This window comes from Polypterus senegalus, chromosome 8 (genome assembly GCF_016835505.1).
Source record: "Polypterus senegalus isolate Bchr_013 chromosome 8, ASM1683550v1, whole genome shotgun sequence".
Classification (NCBI taxonomy): domain Eukaryota; kingdom Metazoa; phylum Chordata; class Cladistia; order Polypteriformes; family Polypteridae; genus Polypterus; species Polypterus senegalus.
In genome coordinates, this window is record NC_053161.1 from 162342691 (window position 1) to 162367642 (window position 24952).

The 24952-nt window shown below is 42.4% G+C and overlaps 1 protein-coding gene across 3 annotated transcripts in view; it reads right to left on the reverse strand.

The window, feature by feature from the left end:
- Nucleotides 1-24952, reverse strand: part of LOC120533245 (NACHT, LRR and PYD domains-containing protein 12-like) — a 151419-nt gene that overhangs the window by 44581 nt on the left and 81886 nt on the right. For all 3 annotated transcript variants that reach the window (XM_039760022.1, XM_039760020.1, XM_039760023.1), the window contains exons 11-12: nt 23208-24918; nt 1954-2127 (exon numbers count right to left, since the gene is read on the reverse strand). In XM_039760022.1, coding sequence (XP_039615956.1) covers nt 1954-2127; nt 23208-24918 — 1885 coding nt within the window. The remainder of the gene's footprint in view (nt 1-1953; nt 2128-23207; nt 24919-24952) is intronic.

The window sequence follows — 24952 nt, forward strand, 5'->3', positions numbered from 1 at the left end:
GTAAGAGCCAATCAGAATTTTTGAAACCAAGTCTGTGATTGGTTGGTTTTGTAGCACACTTATAGCGGTGTACAGAGAGTTGGCGCTGCAGCAGAGAATGTTGTGAGCAAGCAACACATTGCGAGCAAGCGCAAATGAAAAAACTGAGCGAGAGGGGGTGCTATTGTGTGTGTGTATATGGATAAGCGCAAACACTGAAATACATTTTTTGCGCAGCAATGAATTTTGTTCACTCAAATTCAGCTTTTGTACGCTCAAAATAAATTTCTCTTCAAAATGCAACACTTGCACTTGCAATCTTTTTACGTGCGCTCAATATTTTTTTACGTGTGCTCAGAATAGTGGCACTGAAATAACGCCATAAGAGAGGCCAAGAGAGTGGGACGCGTATGTGCGCACTATGTACACATTATGTGCTAGGTTATAACTGTTATAACTGCTGATGGCATGCCGCGAACAAATAACTCAGTCGAGGGTTGGCATAACGCGTCGTATACAAAGCGGAATTACCAGCAGTCAGGCAGCCAGCAAGTCTAAATACGCTCAACTATCAAGACGTCCTGCTGCAATTCTTCCTACATCTGCAGGGCGTGATCTTAAGGACTATCTGCGTGCCATGCTGATGGCATGCCGCGTCTCATAATATTGACTTCTAAAATAAACATTATTATATATGCTTTAAACTAGTAATTCATATTTAATGAAACTTTTGCGATTTTGTCGGCACGATTTTGACGCCGTGTTTTAATCGGCACTATTTTGTTGGCGCTCATATGTCTATCGCGCAAATGTCGGGTCACAACCACAAACAAAATGTCTACACGTGGTAGAAAACGTGTCCAGTAATTTTTTTCTCTTTTTAGATCTATTTACTTACTATTATGGAATGAGTGTGTGAAAATGTTTCCAGAAAAGAACTAAACACCTCTCTTCTTGTGTAAATGGTGTCAGAAGTGGAACAATAGTTTCATCACAAATTCGTTCTGTGACGGAAAACGACAAATTTTGCTGTGAATTACATTTCACACGAGTTGTTTATGATAACCAAAGTGATGGAGCTGCCGTGTGTCGCAAGGACACCCGTAAGTTGATTACTGTTGGTGATAGCGAGTCCCCGTGTACAGTACTAAGAGTGACAGGCATTTGGCATCAGTCTTACAGTATATGTAGTCATGTGAAGGGGGGCCTATGTGGATTTTTTCTTCTTTTTAGATATATTTAATTACTAATGTGGAACGAGTGTGTGAAAATCCTTCCAGAAAAGAACTAAACACCTCTCTTTGTCTGCCAATGGAGTCAGAAGTGGAACATCATTTGTGTCACAAAATCGTTACACGATGGAAAAACACCAAGTTTCACTATGTACTCCATTTCACAATATGTGTTTAGTTTAATCATTACTAGGGAGAATCTTGGTGGCACAACTGTAAAATGTTGATCTCTACAGTTTGGATTCCATGTCACAACATGAAATTAGATTGAAATGAAATGGAGGGGCGGCACGGTGGCGCAGTGGTAGCGCTGCTGCCTCGCAGTTAGGAGACCCGGGTTCGCTTCCCGGGTCCTCCCTGCGTGGAGTTTGCATGTTCTCCCCATGTCTGCGTGGGTTTCCTCCCACAATCCAAAGACATGTAGGTTAGGTGGATTGGCGAATCTTGCTTGGTGTGTTTGTGTGTGTCCTGCGGTGGGTTGGCACCCTGCCCAGGATTGGTTCCTGCCTTGTGCCCTGTGTTGGCTGGGAGTGGCTCCAGCAGACCCTGTGTTCGGATTCAGCGGGTTGGAAAATGGATGGATGGATGAAATGGAGGAGTTAAAACAGTCAACATTTAGACACAGAGATTGGAAATTAAAGTGAAATGTCTTATTTTTCATGATCCATTACAGTCTGGCCTGATTGAAACACAAAAGTTAAAATCCACAACACAAACACGCGCTTTCACCATGTTTACTCACATTAGGCGCTCTAATTTGCAGTTTTTGCTCCTCAGTCCCTCACACAGCAGATGCACTCCTGAATCACCCAGTTTATTTTGATGCACCGACAGAGAAGTTATTTGTGAATGTGGTGCAGCGAGAGCCAAGGAGAGATCAGCACAACATCCGGAGGGGAGACGACACCAGTACAGGCTGTCGAGATGAGCAGAGAAAAAAAAGTCAGGATATTCAATAGACAGATACAAACAGATACAGACAGATATGATTTACACAGAATTGTAAAATAAAAAAATTGGGAGTGGTCTAACGTAGATTTTCTCATATACTCAGATATCGGGATGGATGTTTGGGAAGTAAACCACAAAACAATAATTATATTTTTATATTATGTACATTAAAGAACCATCAACAACAAATTGAATCAAATTAATAATTTGATTATTAATTTAATAATTAATAAATATTATAATTATCAAAGTAAAGTTGAATAAATCAGACTCGGCAGCTGCACGAATGAAAGGTACCACTTCCGGTTAATGGAAATAGCCCAACTGTTGATAGAAATCTATGTTTTGTGCCTTATACTTGATTGTATGCAAAATTTGGTTGACCTAAGTGAAAGCATACTTAAGTTATCGTGTTTACATATTGTCACACACGTGCGCTTGGGAGTCAAACAAAGGGACCAGAAAACGCCAATTCCACTCCAGGCCAGGGGCGGCGGGTTGCACTAAACCTCTCTCTTTTCTCTCTGCAGACCAAATATAAGAAATCCTGCCTGTCCTGGCCCCAAGGATGTCATTTCCTGGGAACCAACTATAAAAACCCCTCATCCTCCTTACTTGATCAGTTCTACTTTGGACTTGCATACGTACACATTGTACTGAAACTATACGGGTTGCTGCCCCAAACCTTCATTGTGCGTCCAGTCATTTATTTCACAATATGCACACACAGACTTGGGGAGGTCTAAAACATCGAGATTCATCAAAATCTCAAAATGGAATTTTTGGGCAATTACAATACTTTTCCTCTACTTCGTATGCAAGAAAGTCAGGGAGGACTAAAACGTTGAGATTCATCAAAATCTCAACATCGACTCTTTGGACGATTATAATACTTTCCCTATATTTGGCAGGGAAACAAAACAATAACATGTATTCTTACAGTACTGGGCCTGTGCTGACAGACAGTTAACTGGCTCACCCCAGTGATTCAGCCCCTAAATGTGTGTAAAATCTAACTTAACAAGCAGTACGTTTTTGTGTGTGTGTCTGGTTATTTTTTTTTCTGTCCATTCAACCGTCTGTTTTCCAGGTCACGTGTTCAGCTGTTTCAGCAAAGATGCCCAGATGTCCCTTTTTCCTGCTGCCTCCTACAACTCCTCTCGGGGAATACTGAGATGTTCCCGGGCCAGCTGAGAGAGATAACCTCTCCAGCATGTCCTGGGTCTCCTCCTAGTTGAACATCCCTGAAACACCTTACCAGGGAGGCATTCAAATCAGATTCTTGAACCCCCTCAACAGGCTCCTTTCAATGTGGAGGAGCAGCGGCTCTGCTTTGAGTTCCTCCTGAATGTCTGCGCCCCTTTCTCATTTCCGCCACTTGTATCCGCAGTCTGGTTCTTTCAATCTCTATGCAAAGCTCCTGACCATGGGTCAGGGTAGAGTGATGGGTAAATTGAGAGCTTTGCCTTTCACTTCAGCTCTCTGTTAACCACAACTGACGAATACAATGTCCATATGACTGCATTGATCCACTAGTTGATCTCCCATTTCCTTCTTCATTCACTCATGAACAAGACCTCAAGAAACTTAAACTCCTACACTTGAGGCCAGCACCTCACATTAAACTTAAAAGGGCATTCACCTTTTTCTGACAGAGAAACATTAGACTCAAACTTAGAGGTACTGATCCTCATCCTGGCTGCTTCACACTCAACTTCAAACTACCCCAGTGCATGTCTGAGGTCACAGCCTGATGAAACCACCGGGACCACATCATCTGCAAATAACAGAGATACGTTCATGCAGCCACCAAACTGGACCTATCTCCACTCCTTGGCTGCACCTAGAAAGTCTGTCCATGTGACAGGGGACAGCTATCGTGGAATCCCACACCTGCCAGGAACAAGTGTGACTTACTGCCAGCAATTCAAACCTAGCTTTCACTCCAGTTGTACAGGAACAAAATAGCCAACAGCAACAGGCCCAATACCCCATACTCCCAAAGCACCCATCACAGGACTCCTTGAGGGATGTGGTCATATGCCTTTTCCTGTTCCATAAAATGCATAACTGGTTGGGCATACTCTCATTGAAACCCTCCAGAATCCTTATGAGGGAAACAAGCTGGTCCATTGTTCCATGATCAGGATGAAATTCACATTGTTCCTCCTAAATCAAAGGTTCATCCAATTTTCCTTCCCTGAACCATAGCATAGCACTTCCATGGGAGGCTGATGAGTGTAAACCCCTCACCCCAAAAACACTTTGTTCTAATGGAATTTGACCTTTTCATGAAATTGTCTTTGTCCCTGTCGCCAGATTTTTGATTTGCTCATCAAGGCCCATGGACCCTGCAGTGTTATTTTCATACCTTTGCTTCATGTGGACAAATTCAGCTTTAACTTTTTCATTTTCCAGCTACAGCCCTTATAAATGACCCATTGGTTGATTCTTTGTGACACAATTAGAAAGGTCCCTAAACTTGCACAACTTGCTCTTTTGGAGTAATTATAACCATGATTATAGTACTAGGGTGTTGTACCGTGTTAGCCATTATGAATGTTGAGAAAAGCCAAGCAAAACGACACCTTTTATTGGCCAACTAAAAAGATTACAATATGCAAGCTTTCGAGGCAACTCAAGCTTCTTCTTCAGACAAGATGTAACCTGAGTTGCCTCGAAAGCTTACATATTGTAATCTTTTTAGTTACCCAATAAAAGGTGTCATTTTGCTTGTCTTTTCTCTATAACCATGATTATGAATTACTTTCATGACTTGATTACAATATGATTTAGCCCACTGAACAAGACATTTATGAAAATTCATTTGCATTTTTGTCAAGTACTTGATGTCTTTGAATACTGCAGTTTAGTGGTTGTACTGTATGACAGAATATGTTGCTGAAGTTTTAAATTGCTTGTTTGTTTTTGCAGCATTATTCAGTTACATTTTGTTTATCACTGCTACTTTCAGCCTAATACATTGTGAAATTCAGTGTCTCCGGTTCATTCTCCCATGTGAGGCTATTTCCTTCCTCTGCCATCATCCAACATTACCATCATTGCTTCAGACTTTGCCTGCTCCTGACATACAGCTCCAATGACCTTTTCTTTGATGTATCCAACACCAATTAATTGATGATGGCATATCCAATTTGGGGTTTGGAGGTAACAGCATCTGCACTCTCCTTCACCAGCAGATCCAAACCAGGATCCTTCTCAAGATCACCAGCAGCAATGTGACCAGGCCAGTGAAGTGAAAGGCAGTGGAACAGTTGTAATACGTTCTTTATTGTCTCCCTCATACTCACACACATTCTACGACCTCTCAGAAAGGCTCCATGCTTTCTGACAGTGCTGCCCCAGCAGAATTTTCATGCCTAAGGTGCCTGTGGTCACCAATACTATTTGGATGGACCGATCAAAATCAACCAAGCTTTGTCTACACTTTCTGTCTTTTCAAAGCTGCAAAAATACTGTAGATTTCATTATATATTGTTCTTCCAAGCGATGACTGAAACGTTCTTCCCCTTTGTTTGGAAGTACTTTCATGGAACAAAGCCACTGCTCCATTAGTGTCTTTAGAATAATTAAAAAGTGACTGTGTGTCTCTGCTGATCAAGCGAGGAAAGAGTTGGGAAAAATCTGCAAAAACAAGACCTCAGGGCTGGATGTAATCGGCGTCAGCATACAAGTCCCAGCCAGCTCTGTGGGGTCCTTCAGCTCTTGTTTTCCCTTTCCCTGAATTTGCAGAAGGTTCCCCAGCCATGGAAAACATCCTGTGTAGTCCCAGTGTCACAAAAAGAGCATTCTGGTAATCTCAGGAACTTCAGACCAATTGCTCTTACTTCAAACATCATAAAGACCATTGAGAGGCTGGTTCTGAAATAGCTCTGACCCCTAGTTTCAGAACATCTGCATCCTCTGCAGTTTGCCTATCAGACACATACAGGTTTGGAAGATGCTCTCATCTAAATGCTCCACAGAGCCTACTGCCACTTGGACAAATCTGACACCACAGTCAGGATAATGTCCTTGATTTTTCCAACGCAATTAACACCATTCTGAATCTTGATGCCTCCACAATCTCCGGGATTACAGAGAGCAACTTGCAATTTTGACAGACTGTGTGTCAGAAATGGAGGGGTGTAATACTGGAGCACCTCAGAGAACTGTTCTCTCTTCCTTCCCGTTGACCCTCTACACAACACACCTAGGCTGCATTAATAATGGAGATGAGTCAGAGTACAGAATGGTCATGGAGGACATTGTCTTGTGGTGCTGGGATAACAACCTGAAACTCAGCATCAGCAAGACAAAAGAGCTGGTGGTGGACATCCAGCAAGCTAAGTAGTCTCTGAGACCAGTCACCATCCTGGGCAGGGGGGGGACGTGGAAGTGGTGCAGAGCTAGAAGTACCTGGGGATTCACTTGAACAACAAACTGCCCTAGTCTGACAACTCTGTGGCACAGGACAAAAATGGTCGAACCAGACTGGACTTTATAAGAAGACTCAGGCCTTTTGAGGTGTGCAGCAAGCTGCTGCTATTCTACCAGTCCATAGTAGCCAGTGTGTTGTTCTACGCTGTGGTCTCAGTGGAGCTCAAAAGATGCACAATACCTGAACAAACTTGTCAGGAAAGCCTTCTCCATCACAGGCCCAACCCTGGACAGTCTGGAACCTGTTGTGGAAAGGAGATGTTGATAAAATCGGATGCCATCCTGAAATGAGGTGTTCTTTTGGAACACATTTAGCCACAGGCTCATTCCACCATGGTGTGGTGAGAAGTACCTCTTGGAGTTTTTTCTGCTCACTGCTATCAGGCAATTCAGTGTTCCCACCAGATGTTCTCGTTAAGTTCATTTTGAAATATCTGCACAATATACTGTACATGTATTTGTTTATTGATTGATTGGCTGTATCTTTGTTTTCATGTTTCTGCTAATGTATGTGTTACCGACCTCAGGCCTAGGGGAACCTGGGCCAGGTACAAACCACTGTTGCTACAGGGTGTAGCCACAGCGATATGGTGTAAAGCTTAAAAGAAACAGACAGCAGTCCCGAGTCTCAGACCATCCTTCTGTTTCTCTCTTTTTTCTCCTTTTCCCAGAAATATATATATACTTCAATTTCTGCATAGATCAACATGGCAATCAGTGAAAACAATGGTGCAAGCCAATTTCCTCTGCATAACAAATAGTGTAAACACATTTACTTTGAGTCCTTGATTAAAAACCAACTTTCCAAGGAAGCAGACAGTTCTGTATCCCCACATTGTATGTAGATGAGATACTAAGTCAAAGCAGTCTGACTATTCAAAGCAGGTGACTCTTTAGCAAGACAGGTAAATATTTATGTCCTGTAGATAGCCATCAGCAATAACCTGTAGCAGAATTTTCTAGAAATTCTGCCTTTTCTAAGTAACACACCGAAATGTTATTTTCTTTATAATGCTGAGTTGTAGCCCATTACACTCTCCCCTACTTTTTTTGAGATGGCTCCTGACATCTTGCTCTAAAGGCTCAGCCTTTGGTTCAGTGTCTATTGTGTCTCAACTAGTGGTCTTAGATAATAATCAAATCCTGGGTATGCTGGATACACTATTGTGTGGCTTGGCAACAGATACATAGGATTCTGTATAACTGCATGGACACCAGGATTCCAAGGCTGGTATGATGGCTGCCCCAGTCTGTAGTATGTGAATACCTCTCTGGGTTTGACAGTGCAAGATCTTCTTAGCGTGTCCCCTTCTCTGTCACTCTGGTGTTCTGTTGCTAGGTCTTCTTGACCATTTGTGGGTTCCACTACTTCATCAATGTTCTCCACCTGGGGTTCAGCAACACTGCTCTCCATTTCCAGTCCTTGTTCCCTTGATGTTCCTTGCAAAGGATTTCTGTCAGGTTGTCGTGGTTCTCGTGGTTCAGGGTAGAACTCTCGGGCCTTGGCTCTGAGCCTGGAGCGTGACTCAGATTCTATTACCTCAGATCTGACATGTGCTGGAAAGCATGGCAAGCAACGGGGACCATATGAGGTTTCTGCTTCCTCATCGGAGTGATCAGACGCTGAGTCTGGTGTCTCACTCTTTGTTCTTGCCGGTCTTTGCATTTTCCTTTTCACTGTGTTTGATTTAGTGTCTTTTCAAAAGGTAAGTCATTGACAGGCAGCAGGAGGTTGCGTGTAGTATCCGGGGTGCTCTGCTACCAACTTCTGGCTGTACCTTATACACTGGGCTGTCTTTAATTCTCTCCACAATACGACATACCTCTTTTTCCCAGTAGTCACGGAGTTTTCCTGAGCCTCCTCTCTCAGATAGGTTTCTGACTAAGACTCTGTCACCTGGTTGAAGAATAGCGCCCCTCACTGTACGGTCATAATACTGCTTACCCTTGGCCGATGCTTTCCGACTGTTATCTGCAGCAATCTGGTAAGCTTCTTTCATCTGGGTTGCCCATTTTTGTCTGTTTCCTCATTGTCAGTTGTAAGATTAAACAACAAATCGATAGGTAATCTTGGAGCTCTGCCATACAAGAGGAAAAATGGTGAATAGCCAGTTGATTCGTGTCTTGTACAATTATATGCATGCACAATTTGTGGTAGGTAATCTTTCCACTTTGACTTTTTCTCTTCTTCCAAGGTTCGGAGCATCTGAAGCAGAGTTCGATTGAATCGTTCTACTGGATTCCCCTGTGGATGGTAGGGAGTGGTGCGGGAGTGAGCTATTCCAGATAGTTGTTGGAGCCTCTGAAATAAGTTATTTTCAAACTCACGCCCCTGGTCATGGTGCAGCTTTGCAGGGTAGCCAAAATGGGGGATAAAGTCTTGGAAAATCTTCTCAGCTGCGGTTTTTCCAGATTTGTTTTTGGTGGCATATGCTTGTGCAAAGCGAGTGAAGTGATCCATGAGAACCAGAACATAGTCATAACCTCCTTTACTTGGCTCAAGACGGAGAAAATCTACAGAGAGCAGTTCAAAAGGTTCGCTTGTAGTAATAGAGCCCATAGGTGCTCTGTCTTGGTTACTAGGGTGCTTCTGTTTGATGCAGGCATTGTCGAATTACATAATCTTCAATCTCTCGCTGCATGTAAGGCCAATAAAATCTTTCTCTGGCTAGATGAATCACCTTGTCAGATCCGATATGTCCCATATCATCATGGAGGCTTTTAAGGACAACTGGTTTCAGCTTATGTGGCAAAACAAGTTGCTTTCTTTTTCCTACTTGCCTGTACAGTACTCCCTTGTAAATGGTGAGTTTGTTCCATTCATGTATCAGTCTCTTTGTTTCAATTCCCATTTGTTCCTTGTCCTTCTTATTTGGACCCCATCCTCTGCTTTTGAGGTTAATGATTTCACTGATGGTAGCATCTTCTTGCTGTGCGACCCTAATATCATTTAGTGTGACTGTATCAGCACTTTCTGGCAACACACCGTCATCCACTGAGGTGAACTGTAGAGCAGCCACCCATGGCACTTCTTTATCTTTAGCTGCTTTGTCCCCCTGCCAGACAGCTGAGACGACTTCTGGAGATATTGTTTCATTATACTCAGTGATAGTGGCCTGTAAGTTCACAGGGAAGCGGGACAGCGTATCTGCATCTGTATTTGCTTTCCCAGGGCGGTATTTGATGTCAAAGTTAAAGTCTGCTAATTCTCCAACCCAGCGATGACCCACTGCATTCAGTTTTGCTGTACTCAGAGCATATGTCAGAGGGTTATTGTCAGTATATACAGTGAAGGTGGGTGCATAATATAGATAGTCTCTAAATTTTTCACAGATTGCCCACTTCAGGGCCAAGAATTCTAACTTGCCAGAGTGGAGATGGTAATTTCTCTCAGCTGGGGTTAGTGTTCTTGATCCGTAGCCAATTACACGTAGTTTACCCTCCTGCTGTTGGTAAAGTACTGCTCCTAGTCCTTCGTTTGATGCATCAGTGTGCAAAACAAAGGGCAATTCAAAATTTGGAAAAGCAAGTATGGGTGGATTGGTGAGTATATCCACAAATTTAGAAATGACTGTACGATGTTCATTAGTCCATTGAACTGGTGTCCTTGAAGGTAGCTGTACATTGGATTTTATCCTCCCTCTTGCTGTAGTCGCCAGGCTGGATTTTCCAGTATTTCCAATAGTACCATTTAAAAGTTCAAACAAAGGTTTTGCCAACCTGGAAAAGTCCTGTATGAAGGAGCGGTAATAACTAAGGAAGCCCAGCAAGGATCTGACTTCTCCAACTGTTGTGGGTTCCTTTTCCATTAACTGTCGGACTGCTTCCAAATCCTTAGGGTCAATCTGCACCCCCTCTTCAGACACTAGACGACCTATGTACGGATTTGTAGTGGAATAACTCACATTTCTCTGGTCGTAATTTTATTCCGTGTTCTCTCATTCGAGACAGTACCCGTCTCAAGTCTTCCACATGGTCATGAAATGTTTTTGAAAAGCAAAGTACATCATCCAAATATGGGGTGCAACATTCATCTCTCAATTGTTCCAGTACCCCTTCCATGCATCTTTGAAATGCTGCAGGAGCGTTGCTCAAGCCAAAAGGAATGCGTACCCACTCATATAGTCCCAAGGGGTACTAAAGCAGTGATAGATCTTGAGTCCTCATCCATGAAACCTTGATGATATGCACTTCCTTGATCCAGGATTGAAAACCATGAGTAGCCCCCAAGATTATCCAGTAGGTCTTGAATGCGTGGCAGGGGGTGTCTGTCAGGGATGGTTTTACGGTTTAGCTCTCTAAAGTCCACACAAAGACGCAAACTTAAGTCCTTTTTCCTGACACAGACAACTGGAGAAGAGTAAGCTGAAGTGGACTTCTTTATCCAACCATGGTCCAAAGGTTCTGGATGTATTCCTTCACCTCTTGGTATAAGGGCTTTGGAATAGCATTGTACCTTTTCTGCACAGGAGTATCATCCTTCAAGTGGATTTTTAGCTTCAAATCTGGAATGCAACCAATTTCACCATCTTCCCGTGAAAATACATCTGATTCTTCATATAACATGCTTAACTACCTCTTGTTCTTCCTCTTTTAAGTGGGACAAATCTACTGGGGGGTTCCATTTCTCTCTAGCAGTAACCTTGTATTTGTTGCTTTCCTGTTTAACTCTACTGTACTCTGTGTGTGCAGCATTGACTTGGCCATCAATTGGCTGACTGAGTATTACTGGGTCAGATGGTGGGGGAAGGACTGGCCAGATATCAATAATTTCTTCTAGAGTGCCTAATATTGTTCCACTAGGAAGGTAGATATCATGTAAGGTGTAATTTTGAAGAGGTATGGTAATTAGTTTTGAAGTACCAGTTGGGCTGTCAACAATGGCAGGGAGTAGTTCAATGCCCTCTGGGCAATGACTCTCTGCTAGTGGCTCAAAAGTCATTGTGCCTCCTCTAGGCAAAGCCCTAATTTTACATTTCACTTGACATATCTGACATGCTGGGATAACAAGCCCCTTTTCCCCATCCTTACTGTAATACCTGGTGATATTGCTTCCCCAGGTTTTACTCCTACTGCAGAAATGATATTATCTGCTGTGTCACCTTTCACGTTTAATGCCTCACTCAGCAGCGCTAAGAATGGTGGTATCGGTCTGGTCACAGTTCTCTCTGATCAGTTCCTCTATAACATTGAAGCCTAACAGCGGACAGTTAACATGACTTTGACTTACTAACAAAGGAACATCAATGGCTACCTGCCCATGTCTGGAGCTCAGTATCTGAAGTGTCACCTCAATCCACCCTTCAAATGGAATCTCAGTGCCATTTGCTGCAGTAATACAGAGTGCACTTCCTGTTAATAAACTCTCAAGTGACTGAATCTTAACATCAGGCAATGTCTTCCTTACCCACTCTCTCCCACTATGCTAACCTGTGCTCCTGTGTCTAACAGCATTTGTGTTTGAATTCCATTGATTACACACGTGACCATGCAGCGACTCCCAATTAGTTGGGCAGCACGTTTCTTTAGGGGGCAGTAGATACGTGTTTTGCATTGTGGGAACCTCAGTCTGGGGGGACCTGTTACTCCTGTTGGTCACTGGTTGTTCCCTCTCCAGTGACCTTCCCAGTTTTCCGATTCCCATCTTTTAGTACAGCCAACAGCTCTGTGTCCCATCAAACCACAGCGAAAGCAGTGAGTACACCGTTCTTTTCTCTGCTGGGCACATTCTTGACATCTTCTTTTAGGACTATCTCTTGAGACCTGAGTGTTCAATTGTGGCAGTGCACGGACATCTGTCCAGTACTGTTACCAGTATGCTTTGTGATCTTTTCAATATTTTCTTTTAACATAGACACTTGAGCTGTCAGCTGTTCGATGGTAGTATTATGAGCTTGATGTGCATAGAGAACTTTCAAATTATCACTTTCATTATGGTTCACAATCTTGTCAAATTGTTTTGCTAGTTCGACACTCGAGCAGTTAACTGCTTTATAGCTGCACTGTCAACTTGCATTCTATTGTTTGCTTGACTCAGTTCAGTCTGATCAGCCTGTGAACTGTCCTTTTGTTTACTGAATTTACAGAGACAGACCTATGTTCACTCGGAGTGTGAAGACGCTTTATTCTCTCTGCTTCCTCCCTGGTAGATTTAGTTATCTTCTCTAGAATTATATCATCAGTCACCTTCAAGTCAGTAAGAAATGGTTTTATGTCTTGTCTGATGTTATTATTTTTTTCATTGAACCCTTGATAAAGGGTATGAAGAAATATGCCCTGAACTAATTTTCTGTCATAACTGAATTCAGCTCCGTGCTGTTCTGATGCCTGCAGCACATGTTGTCGAAGATCTATTATCCTATATACAAAATGTTCGGGTGTTTCCCTATCTTGTTGCTTTGTGTTGCTCAGTTCCTGAAACAGTTCTGTGCTGCTTTTATCCCTAATGTGTAACCTAAGAAATCGTTTGAGTTCTTCTAATGTGAGATCATCTCTACTCAAGAGAAAATTTTTGAAGATACCTGGTTTAACAACTTTTAGTACAGACTTAACAATTTCAGACTCAGTAAATCCCTCATGTAGCCCTACATCTATTTGTTTGCAAAGGTTACTGTATGAAATTTCAGAACCCCCATCATAGATTTGCCCACCATGGACTTTGAACTCCCTACGAGGCAGAAAAGCAGTAACATCAGTGAGTCTTACCACTTGATCTGACGCCATATAAGGAAAGCATCCTTTCTCCAAGTCCCCAGAGTTCCTTCCATTTTCCAGGTTTGTGCCAAGATGTTGAGCTTGGCTCGACTGAGTATCTTGATCCAGTCCTGTTGTGATAACACCTGTACAATCCTTACTCTCACAGGGTTGAAATCCTTTCTGGTTAGGAGTTGTGAAATCATATCCTGGAGGTGAAGTAGGTGTGACATGCCTTCGTCCTCCAAATTTCTCAACTTTTCACTCTTAACATAATCAAAAAGGAAATAATAAAGTTCTTGTTCACCTAGTTGTGAGAGTTCTACAGTTTCATCGCCTATACTTGCAGCCAGAAGGCTGAGTTGATTGTAATCCAGCAAAATTAATTTCTTATGGATATCCCAGATCAGCATCTTGCGTGGTCCGGATGTTGCCATCTCCCTTCTGTACCTGAAGCTGGGCTCTCTGGATGACACAATTACAGAGTCGTCCCCAAAGTTTCACAACAGGAAGTACCAGGTGTAGTGATGACTGTTTCCATGACAGAGTGCTGATCCCGGGACGAGCCCCCAATTGTTACCGACCTCAGGCCTAGGGGAACCTGGGCCAGGTACAAGCCACTGTTGCTACAGGGTGTAGCCACAGCGATATGGTGTGAAGCTTAAAAGAAACAGACAGCAGTCCCGAGTCTCAGACCATCCTTCTGTTTCTCTCTTTTTTCTCCTTTTCCCAGAAATATATATATACTTCAATTTCTGCATAGATCAACATGGCAATCAGTGAAAACAATGGTGCAAGCCAATTTCCTCTGCATAACAAATAGTGTAAACACATTTACTTTGAGTCCTTGATTAAAAACCAACTTTCCAAGGAAGCAGACAGTTCTGTATCCCCACATTGTATGTAGATGAGATACTAAGTCAAAGCAGTCTGACTATTCAAAGCAGGTGACTCTTTAGCAAGACAGGTAAATATTTATGTCCTGTAGATAGCCATCAGCAATAACCTGTAGCAGAAATTTCTAGAAATTCTGCCTTTTCTAAGTAACACACCGAAATGTTATTTTCTTTATAATGCTGAGTTGTAGCCCATTACATATGCATCTGAATATCCACTTGGGATTAATTAAGTTTATCTTCTTCTTCTTACCATTTAAGTTAAGAAGAAATTTAATTTTAAGAAAGAAAAAAAATATATAGTTAAGGCAGCTTAGTAATCCCAAATCAAATTTTAATAATGAGGCCAGTGCAATGCAAGTCCTGTTGGATGTTGGACTTTTTAGATGATGGTTTGGAAGAGCCAGTTGTCTATGAGGGCTACATCTGCAAGAGATGCCAGCTGATCCAGCACCTCGAGCTCAGGGTCGCTGAACTGGAGGAGGAGTTGGCTGACCTGCGTTGTAATAGAGAATTGGCGGACTTGGCCCAGGTGTCCTTTAGAGATAGTGTGCACCCCTAAGGTGGCGGGAGGAGATTCCAGACCAGACAGGTAGGAATAGGTGGGTCACGGTGGCAAGGCGTAAGGTAAAGGGTGCACACTGTCCGGGGGCATCAACCCCAGAATTAGAAGTGTCTAACCGTTATCATGTCCTGGCGGAGCTGGACGGTGACTCTGATAATTCTGAGGTGGTAGGCAGGGTTGAGGAGCCCCAACGGGCTACCTCAAAACCAGTTCCCAAAAAGAGAGAGGTAGTGATAGTTGGGGACTCAATCATTAGGGGGATTGAAGCGCAGGTGTGCTCCAGAGAGAGAGAGTCTCGTGCGGTGTGTTGCCTTCCGGGAGCACAGGTGGGAGACCTCCTGGAAGGGTGGATAGGCTCTTGGCCAGAGCGGGGTGGATCCAGTTGTCATTGTCCACGTTGGAACAAATGACATACATAAGGGTAGTCTGTCAGTTCTGCGATCCAAATTCAAAGAGTTAGGTACCAAGCTGAGGAGCAGAACTGACAAGGTAGTCTTCTCCGAAGTTCTGCCTGTGCCACGCCAGTCCAGGTAAGATTGAGGAGATTAGAAGGCTTAGCGTGGCTCAAATCTTGGTGCAGGGTAGAAGGGTATAGGTTTATGGGGCATTGGGACTCCTTTTGGAACAGATGGGACCTGTTCGCCGTGACGGGTTACATCTGAACCGGAGGGGCACCAATGTATTGGGGAGGCGTATGTGTAGGCTAGTCGAGGATTGTTTAAACTAGGGAATAGGGGGCAGGGAGTTTAGGACAGGCCAGATTTAGATCTATACATGGAAGAACAAACAATGGTGTAGAAATAAAAATGCATAGTAATGTAAATTTTAAGCAAACACGTAAAGATAGAAGGATTAACACATTAAAAATAGCTTGCCTTAATGCTAGAAGTATCAAAAATAAGGTAAGTGAGTTGGAGTTGTATGTAGCAGAGCACAATTATGATATTATAGCAATAACGGAAACCTGGCTAAATAACAAAGATGGGGATGAGTGTAACATAGAGGGATACACATTTTTAGGAAGGATAGACAGAACAGAAAAGGAGGTGGGGTTGCTGTTTATGCCAAACAGGAATTAAATGTAAGTCATCTTCAGTTGGATGATGAGCCCCATCTTAGTGAGGACATGTGGCTTCGCCTGGAAAATATTAGGGAAAAGGTCTCATTTTAGGAGTGTGTTATAGACCACCCAATTCAGACAGTAATTTCAACACACATCTTTTAGTAATATCAAAAGGCAAGTTTACAGGGGATATTATAGTCATGGGGACTTTAATTATCCAAATATTAACTGGGATAACCTTACAGATGGAGGAGCACAAGAGCAGGAGTTTTAGAAGTAATCAGCGACTGTTTTTAACACAGCATGTTAAAGCACCAACAAGGGGTGAAGCCTATCTGGATTTAGTATTCTGTAATAATCAGGATAGAATTGAGGGTGTAGAGGTGATTGAACCACTAGGGTCAAGTGACCATAATGTAATACAATTCTCAGTATTTTGTAAGAGTACAGATGCAAAGACTAAAATTGTTAAGTTGAACTTTAGTAGGGCTAATTTTGAGCAGATGCGACAAAGTCTAAGTAGGATAGACTGGGATAAGCTTTTAAATGTGGAGACAGTCGAGGAGCAGTGGAACAGGTTTAAAATGTTTTACATGTAATGCAGGACAGATACATACCTAAATTTGGAAGTAATAGGAAACTAAAAAATCTCCACGATGGATTAATAAAGATTTAAAAAGAAGTTGCAAAGGAAAAACTGCTGTATAAGGCATATAAGACTAATGACTGCAAAGAGAACCGTAGCGTATGAGAAAATGAGGGCAACCATTAAGAAGGATATCAGAGAGGCTAAAAGACAGTTGGAGAGGAATATAGCAGATAAGGCGAAAGAAGACCCCAAGAGATTCTTTCAGTATTTTAGTAGTAAAAGAACAGTTAAGGAGGAGGTCAAGTTCATCAGGAATAGTAAAGGGAATTAAAAGATACAGACAATGAAATAGCAGATGCCCTAAACTTACATTTTTCTGAGGTGTTTACAAGTGAGCAAGTGGATAACCTGCCAGAGGTAAACACAACTACTAAGGAGGTACTGAGGGATTTGGAAATTGTAGAGGGAGAAGTGCTGCTCAGATTAAATAAGATGAAATCAAACAAATCACCAGGCCCAGATAATATTTATCCTCGTGTTCTTAAGGAGGCTAGTGAGTACATATATAAACCCTTGACACATTTTTAGGAAGTCACTGTGCACTGGAGAGATTCCAAAGGACTGGAAAATGGCAAATATCATCCCATTATATAAAAAGGGTGACAGGGCAGATCCAAGCAACTATAGGCCAGTAAGCTTAACAAGCATCACAGGAAAATTAATGGAAGGAATTATTAAGGATAAGATTGAGCAACACATGACAAGGAGAGGAGTTATTCTGAACAGTCAGCATGGGTTCAGAAGGGGAGGTCGTGTTTTACTAACATGTTGGAATTCTATGAGGAGGCAACAAAAGGATACGATCAAAGTGGAGCTTATGATATTATTTATCTGGACTTTCAGAAAGCATTTGATAAGGTGCCACATGAGAGGTTGGGCATCAAGTTAAAAGAAGTGGGAATTCAGGGTGATGTTTTTAGATGGGTGCAGAATTGGCTCAGACACAGGAAGCAGAGGGTGATGGTGCGAGGAACCTCATCAGAACTGGCGATGTTAAGAGTGGTGTTCCACAGGGGTCAGTGCTAGGGCCGCTGCTATTTTTAATATATATAAATGATTTAGATAGGAATATAAGTAACAAGCTGGTTAAGTTTGCAGATGATACCAAGATAGGTGGATTAGCAGATAATTTGGAATCCGTTATATCATTACAGAAGGACTTGGATAGCATACAGGCTTGGGCAGATTTGTGGCAGATGAAATTTAATGTCAGTAAATGTAAAGTATTACACATAGGAAGTAAAAATATTAGGTTTGAATACACAATGGGCGGTCGGAAAATCGAGAGTACACCTTATGAGAAGGATTTAGGAGTCATAGTGGACTCAAGCTATCAACTTCCAAACAGTGTTCAGAAGCCATTAAGAAGGCTAACAGAATGTTAGGTTATATAGCACGATCTGTGGAGTACAAGTCCAAGGAGGTTATGCTCAACCTTTATAATGCACTGGTGAGGCCTCATCTTGAGTACTGTGTGCAGTTTTGGTCTCCAGGCTACAAAAAGAACATAGCAGCACTAGAAAAGGTCCAGAGAACAGCGACTAGGCTGATTCCAGGTCTACAGGGGTTGAATTATGAGGAAAGATTAAAAGAGCTGAGCCTTTACAGTTTAAGCAAAAGAAGATTAAGAGGTGACATGATTGAAGTGTTTAAAATTATGAAGGGAATTAGTACAGTGGATCGAGACTTGTATTTTAAAATGAGCTCATCAAGAACACGGGGACACAGTTGGAAACTTGTTAAGGGTAAATTTCGCACAAACATTAGGAAGTTTTTCTTTACACAAAGAACGATAGACACTTGGAATAAGTTACCAAGTAGTGTGGTAGACAGTAAGACGTTAGGGACTTTCAAAACTCGACTTGATGTTTTCTTGGAGGAAGCAATTGGATAGGACTGGCGAGCTTTGTTGGGCTGAATGGCCTGTTCTCGTCTAGATTGTTCTAATTCTAATTCTAATTCTAATTCTTCTTTTGGCTGCTCCTGTTAGGGGTCGCCACAGTGGATCATCTTCTTCCATATCTTTCTGTCCTCTGCATCTTGTTCTGTTACACCCGTCACCTGCATGTCCTCTCTCACCACATCCATAAACCTTCTCTTAGGCCTTCCTCTATTCCTCTTCCCCTGCGGCTCTATCCTCAGCATCCTTCTTCCAATATACCCAGCATCTCTCCTCTGCACATGTCCAAACCAATGCAATCTTGCCTCTTTGACTTTGTCTCCCAACCATCCAACTTGAGCCGACACTCTAATGTACTAATTTCTAATCCTACTTATCCTCATCACACCCAGTGCAAATCTTAGCATCTTTAACTCTGCCACTTCCAGCTCTGTCTCCTGCTTTCTGGTCAGTGCCATCGTCTCCAACCCATATAACATAGCTGGTCTCACTACTGTCCTGTAGATCTTCCCTTTCACTCTTGCTGATACCCATGTGTCACAGATTACTCCTGACACTCTTCTCCACCCATTCCCACTTCACGATTCACTATCTCCACATCATCCAACCTCTTCTCTCTCTCATTCTCTTCATTCATCAGCCTCTCAGAGTACTCTTTCCATCTACACTCTCCTAGCTTGTAAGTATATTTCCATCTTTATCATTTATTACCATAACCTGCTGCAATCTTTCCCAGCTCGGTCCCTCTGTCTAGCCAATCAGTACAGGTCCTTTTCACTCTCCTTAGTGTCCAACCTCTCATACAACTCATCATACACCTTTTCTTTAGCCTTTACCACCTCTCTCTTCACCTTGTGCCTTATCTCCTTGTACTCTTGTCTACTTTCTGCATCTCTCTGACTATCCCACTTCTTCTTTGCCATCCTCTCCCTCTGTATATTCTCCTGTATTTCCTCATTCCACCACCAAGTTTCCTTTTTCCTTCCTCTTTCCAGATGTCACGCCAAGCACCCTTCTTGCTGTCACCCTTACTACATCTGCTGTAGTTTCCCAGCTGTCTGGTAATTCTTTATTGTCACCCAGTGCCTGTCTCACCTCCTCCCTGAACTCAACCTTGCTGTCTTCCTTTTTCAACTTCCACCATTTGATCCTTGGCTCTGCCCTCATTCTGTTCCTCTTCTTGATCTCCAACATCATCCTACAGACCACCATCCTATGCAGCTTAACTACACTTTCCCTTGCCACCACTTTGCAGTCTTAAATCTCCTTCAGATTGACTCTTCTGCATAGGATGTCATCTACCTGTGTGCATCTTCCTCCACTCTTGTACGTAACCCTAAGTTCCTCCCTCTTCTTAAAATACATTTTCACCACAGCCATGTCCATCCTTTTGGCAAAATCCACTATCCTCTGACCTTCTTCATTCCTTTTCTTGACACCATACCTACCCATCACCTCCTCGTCTCCACCGTTCCCTTCTCCAACATGCTCATTGAAATCTGCTCCAATCACCACTTTCTGTCCCTTGGGTACACTGTTCATCACTATATTCAACTCACTCCAAAAATCTTCTTTCTCATCCATTGCACACCTAACTTGCAGTGCATATGCACTAACAACATTCATCATCACACCTCCAATTTCCTGCTTCATAATCATTACTCTGTCTCACACTCTTTTCACCTCCAAAACACTCTTGACATACAGTTCCTTCAGAATAACTCCTACCCCATTTCTCCTCCCATCCACACCATGAGAGAACAATTTGAATCCATCTCCGATCCACCTGGCCTTACTCCCCTTCCATTTAGTCTCTTGCACATACAATATATGAACCTTTCTTCTCTCCATCATATCTGCTAACTCTCTCCCCTTACCAGTCATACTTTCAACATTCAAAGTTCCTACCCTCAGTTCCACTCTCTTTACTTTCCTCCTCTCCTCCTGCCTTCAGACACAACTCCCCCCTCTTCTTCTCCTTCTTTGGCCAACAGTAGGCCAATTTCCGCCACCACCCTGTTGGCTAACAGTACTGGTGGCAGTTGTTGTTTTTGCTTTACAAGAAAAATCCTTCTGTTAGTCTAATTATGAAGAAAAAGTAAAAGAGCTGAGCCTTTTCAGTTTAAGCAAAAGAAGATTAAGAGATGACATGACTGAAGTGTTTAAAATTATGAAGGGAATTAGTCCAGTGGATCAAGACTGTTATTTTAAAATGGGTTCATCAAGAACATGGGAACAGAGCTGGAAACTTGTTAAGGGGAAATTTCTCACAAACATTAGGAAGTTTTTCTTTACACAGAGAACCACAGACTCTTGAAATAAGCTATCAATTAGAGTGGTAGACAATAGACCTTTAGGGACTTTCAAAACTCAACTTGATGTAATTTCCGAAGAATAAAGTGGATAGGACTGGTGAGCTTTTTTGTGCTGAATGGCCTGTTCACGTCTAGAGTGCTCTAATGTTCTAAAAGAATCGCCATCTTTAAGCCACATTATGCAGCTTCCAGCTGTTGGGTATGTCAGAATTGTCAACCACAGCAGCTGCTGATCTCGTTGCCAGACTATGTCAATTTAAATGACTGAAAATCGCTGTCCATGTCCTGTTTACCAGCTGAGTGACAACCTTCTAGCACAGTTGTGTTTACTCCTTTATCTGATGTGTGGCCTGATTGAGTCAACACTGTATAAAGAGTAAACAGCTGTGGCAGGGGTGGCCAATGTTAGTCCTGGAGGGCTGCAGTGGCTGCAGGTCTTTGTTTCATCCCAGTTGCTTAATTAGAAACCAATCCTTGCCAATCTCAAGCTTGTTAGTCTGCAATATTGGGTTCTTATATCGCAGATTATTTTTTGGATATCATCCAAATTTAAATCCTGAAACGGATCATTTTCAGTCTGTCACATTTTTCTCTTGAGTGTTTTATTAAAACAAATGGCACATGATGAATCCACATGGATGTAAGTGGAAACAAGTTAGATGGGGAACTAAAGGCTTCTTTGTCATTTGCATCTTATTGCTAATAAGGAACCATTACAGACAGTGAATGCATCCATTTAAGATTAAAATAAGCGAGGCCACTTAAATGAAGCAGAAAAATGTCACCTGAGCAATAAGTGCTTCATCAGCAATAATTGATCTCTCATTAAGAAACTGGGTTGGAACAAAAACCTGCAGCAACCGCGGCCCTCCAGGACCCAACACTGCTCAACCCTGAGATATGGCGATTTCAGTGGTAAGTAAAGCGCGCAACATCAGTTGAATGAGCTTCTCTTCTGTCTATAAGGTCCAAAACATCTGCGTTTCTTTATTTCCTTGTCACTTTATTTCATGCATTGTACTTCTGGATGAGCATTGTGAGAAAAGGCTGGCAGCTCAGCCCAGCCAGGACACCTCTGAAATGGAAGGATAGGGGAAGGCAGCTACTTGTGGACACTGCCTCCCCCAAAATGCTAGATGGCAGCTCCCATGGAATGTAGTGGTGCCCCGGATTCCCGTAGAGCATTCTGGGACTTGGAGTTCGGTTTCTCAGCCTTGTTGGGTGCCATGGGTGCTGCCTGGGGAAGCTATGACAGGACCTGAGGAGTCATGCTTCTCTTATAGCCCGGAAGTACTACTAGGAAGTCATGAGGACAGAAGCCCCAAGTACATCCAGGCAGATTAAAGACTTGAGTTCTCCATCTGACCTGGACAGACAGATGAACTTCCGGGTCGCGAACTATTTAAAGGATTGTTGAAGACCCAGCAAGTGAGCCAGAGTGGGGTGGAGGTGGACAAAGCTTGCTGAGAGTTGTGGAGGAGATATATAATAGAGAATTGCGATTATTATAAATATTATATATATACAGTATCTCACAAACGTGAGTACACCCCTCACATTTTTGTAAATATTTTATTATATCTTTTCATGGGACAACACTGAAGATATGACACTTTGATACAATGCAAAATAGTCCGTGTACAGCTTGTATAACAGTTGTAAATTTGCTGTCCCCTCAAAATAACTCAACATACAGCCATTAATGTCTAAACCGCTGGCAACAAAAGTGAATACACCCCTAAGTGAAAAATGTCCAAATTGTGCCCAACGTGTCAATATTTTTTTCTAGCACTGCCTTAACTCTCTTGGGCATGGAGTTCACTAGAGCTTCACAGGTTACCCATAGAATCCTTTTTCCACTCCTCCATCACGGAGCTGGTGGATGTTACCAACATATATAAATGGTATATATATTCTTTTTTAATATTTTTAATATTTTTTTTTTTTCTCCAGCCGTCTGGAGTTTGTTTTTGTTTTTTCTGTCCCCCCCTGGCCAATGGACCTTACTCTTATTCGATGATAATTAATGCTGATTTATTTTGTTTTCATATTGTGTCTTTTATTTTTCTATTCTTTATTATGTAAAGCACTTTGAGTTACTGTTTGTATGAATATGTGCTATATAAATAAATGTTGTTGTTGTTGTTGTTGTTGATATCTTGGCTGCAGTATGACTGTAATTTTAAAATATCCAATTATCTAGAAAGCATGCTGGATAAAAATCAGTTTTGGAAAATCTGATTTTGCTTGATATGTGTGATATTTGCAGTCTTTCATTTAGATTTAATGAGTTTAGATGTTGTCCAACAGAGTATGGCAGGGACCAAGTCTGGATATTGTAAATAAGTATCTGGCAGTGGTGTGAGGCTACACAAGAAGTATGGTACACTAGTGACAGAGTGGGAGTGGCACTTATATAGCACATTAATGACATCACTTCCTACAGAGTGCAACTTATAAAATCTTTTGAAGGTAGAGCACAGTGTATTTAGTAAATTTACTTAAAACAGGTTTCATTACTCACATGACCGATCTGCAAACACTGAAGCATGGTGCCAGTCCCCTGGAGCAATCAGGGCTCAGATCTGATTTATCCAGATGAAGACTCTTACATTCTCCACGGCATCTGATGACAAAGTCCAGCACGGCACAGTCCAGAGCCGATAAAGTGTCTTCAATGTGGAAGTTTAACTCCTTCCGCATGACATCTTTGGTAAATTCCTCATTCTGAGTCTCATAGAGCCAGTGACACATTTGCATTTGTAGAGCATTTTCTTTTTCTGGACGGAGATGATCTGGCTTATCTAAAGCTTTTGTTTTCACCCATTCCAGGATCTGAACTGCTGTCTTCTTGTCAAACTCCCCCAGGATTCCTTCCAATGTTTCAGATGTGGAAGGTCTGGCCAGTCCTACCAGGAATCGAGTGAGAACATTGAACTGGTCGTTGTCACAGGAGTTTAGCCTCACGAGCAGTTCCTCGATATCACCTAATGGATCAAGGTAAAAGGAGCAGGCAGCCACAAACTCCTGTAGCTTAGGGCAGATGAAAGTGTAGGTAGTGTGCTTAAGAGTGCCTTCTTTATGCAGGAATGCAGAGAGGGATGGAGAAGAGAGATATGGTTTGAGACCAAAGGTGGATATCTCTTGTTTCTCAGAAAAGATATGAATCCCTTTGTCCACCCCATAATAAGCCATTTTTCCAAGTTTGATCAGAATTGTCCTCTGTTCTTCGGCGTCTTGTCTGTGACTGGTCAAGATGTTATGAAGGAACATCACAAAGAGCTCAGTGACAGTTTTGGGAGTGGGATCTCGCTCTTTTTCAGGTGTCGTGAAGTGGCTTTTCAGCACAGCGCAGATAATCCAACAGTACGAGGGGTTGAAGCTCATGCTGTACAGGACAGCGTTCTGCTCCACATATCTCATAGCCTGAACACCCAGATTTTCATCCCCAAGCATCTTCTTAAAGTATGTCAGTCTTTTTTCAGGGACAAAGCCTAAGATCACTGCACCTAGATTAACGCCATACCCCAGGGAATGCAATGCTGTTGGCGTGCCTGTGAGCAGGACTGAACAGCCCTTCAGTAATGTCATTCTGACCAGACTAGCAAACAGAATGCTGACAGAAACATCGTCATTGGGGTCTGAGCAGAGTGGCCAATGGGACAAGTTCAGTTTGTGTTTATAGTCATTTAGTCCATCTAATATAAAGAGGAGTGAGTTGGGTTGCTGCAGGATTTCTCCTAGTCTTCCATCACCAAGATATTTATAGTGACTTACAATCAATTCATTCAGCGACATCCTTGGCTCCTTCCCATCATCTAGGAAGTTGAAATCCCGAAATTTAAACAGGAATACAAATGCAAATCTCTGGTAATGACTACCTCTTGCCCAGTCAAACATAATCTTCTGGACCATGGTGGTTTTCCCAATCCCTGCCTCCCCTATGACCAATGCGGTGTTGGAGGGATTTATACCTCCCGGAGTTTTAAACAGCTGCTCATCCCAAATTCGCACACATCTGTCCTCGATCCACTCTTCCACCACCTCTGCATAAGGACTCTTATTATTCAGGAATTCCTCCCATTTCACCCAATGGCCATCTTTAAGGACAATCAGCTCTGTGTATTGGGTCTCAAAGTCCACAGCTCTCATATGGGAATCTCCCAGAAAAGACGACCGATCATCCAGACTTCTTATGGATTCAGACACAGCAAGTCTGTGTGTCTCATGGAGGTCTGAAAGTCACAATGAAGAAATTAGTGGCACAGT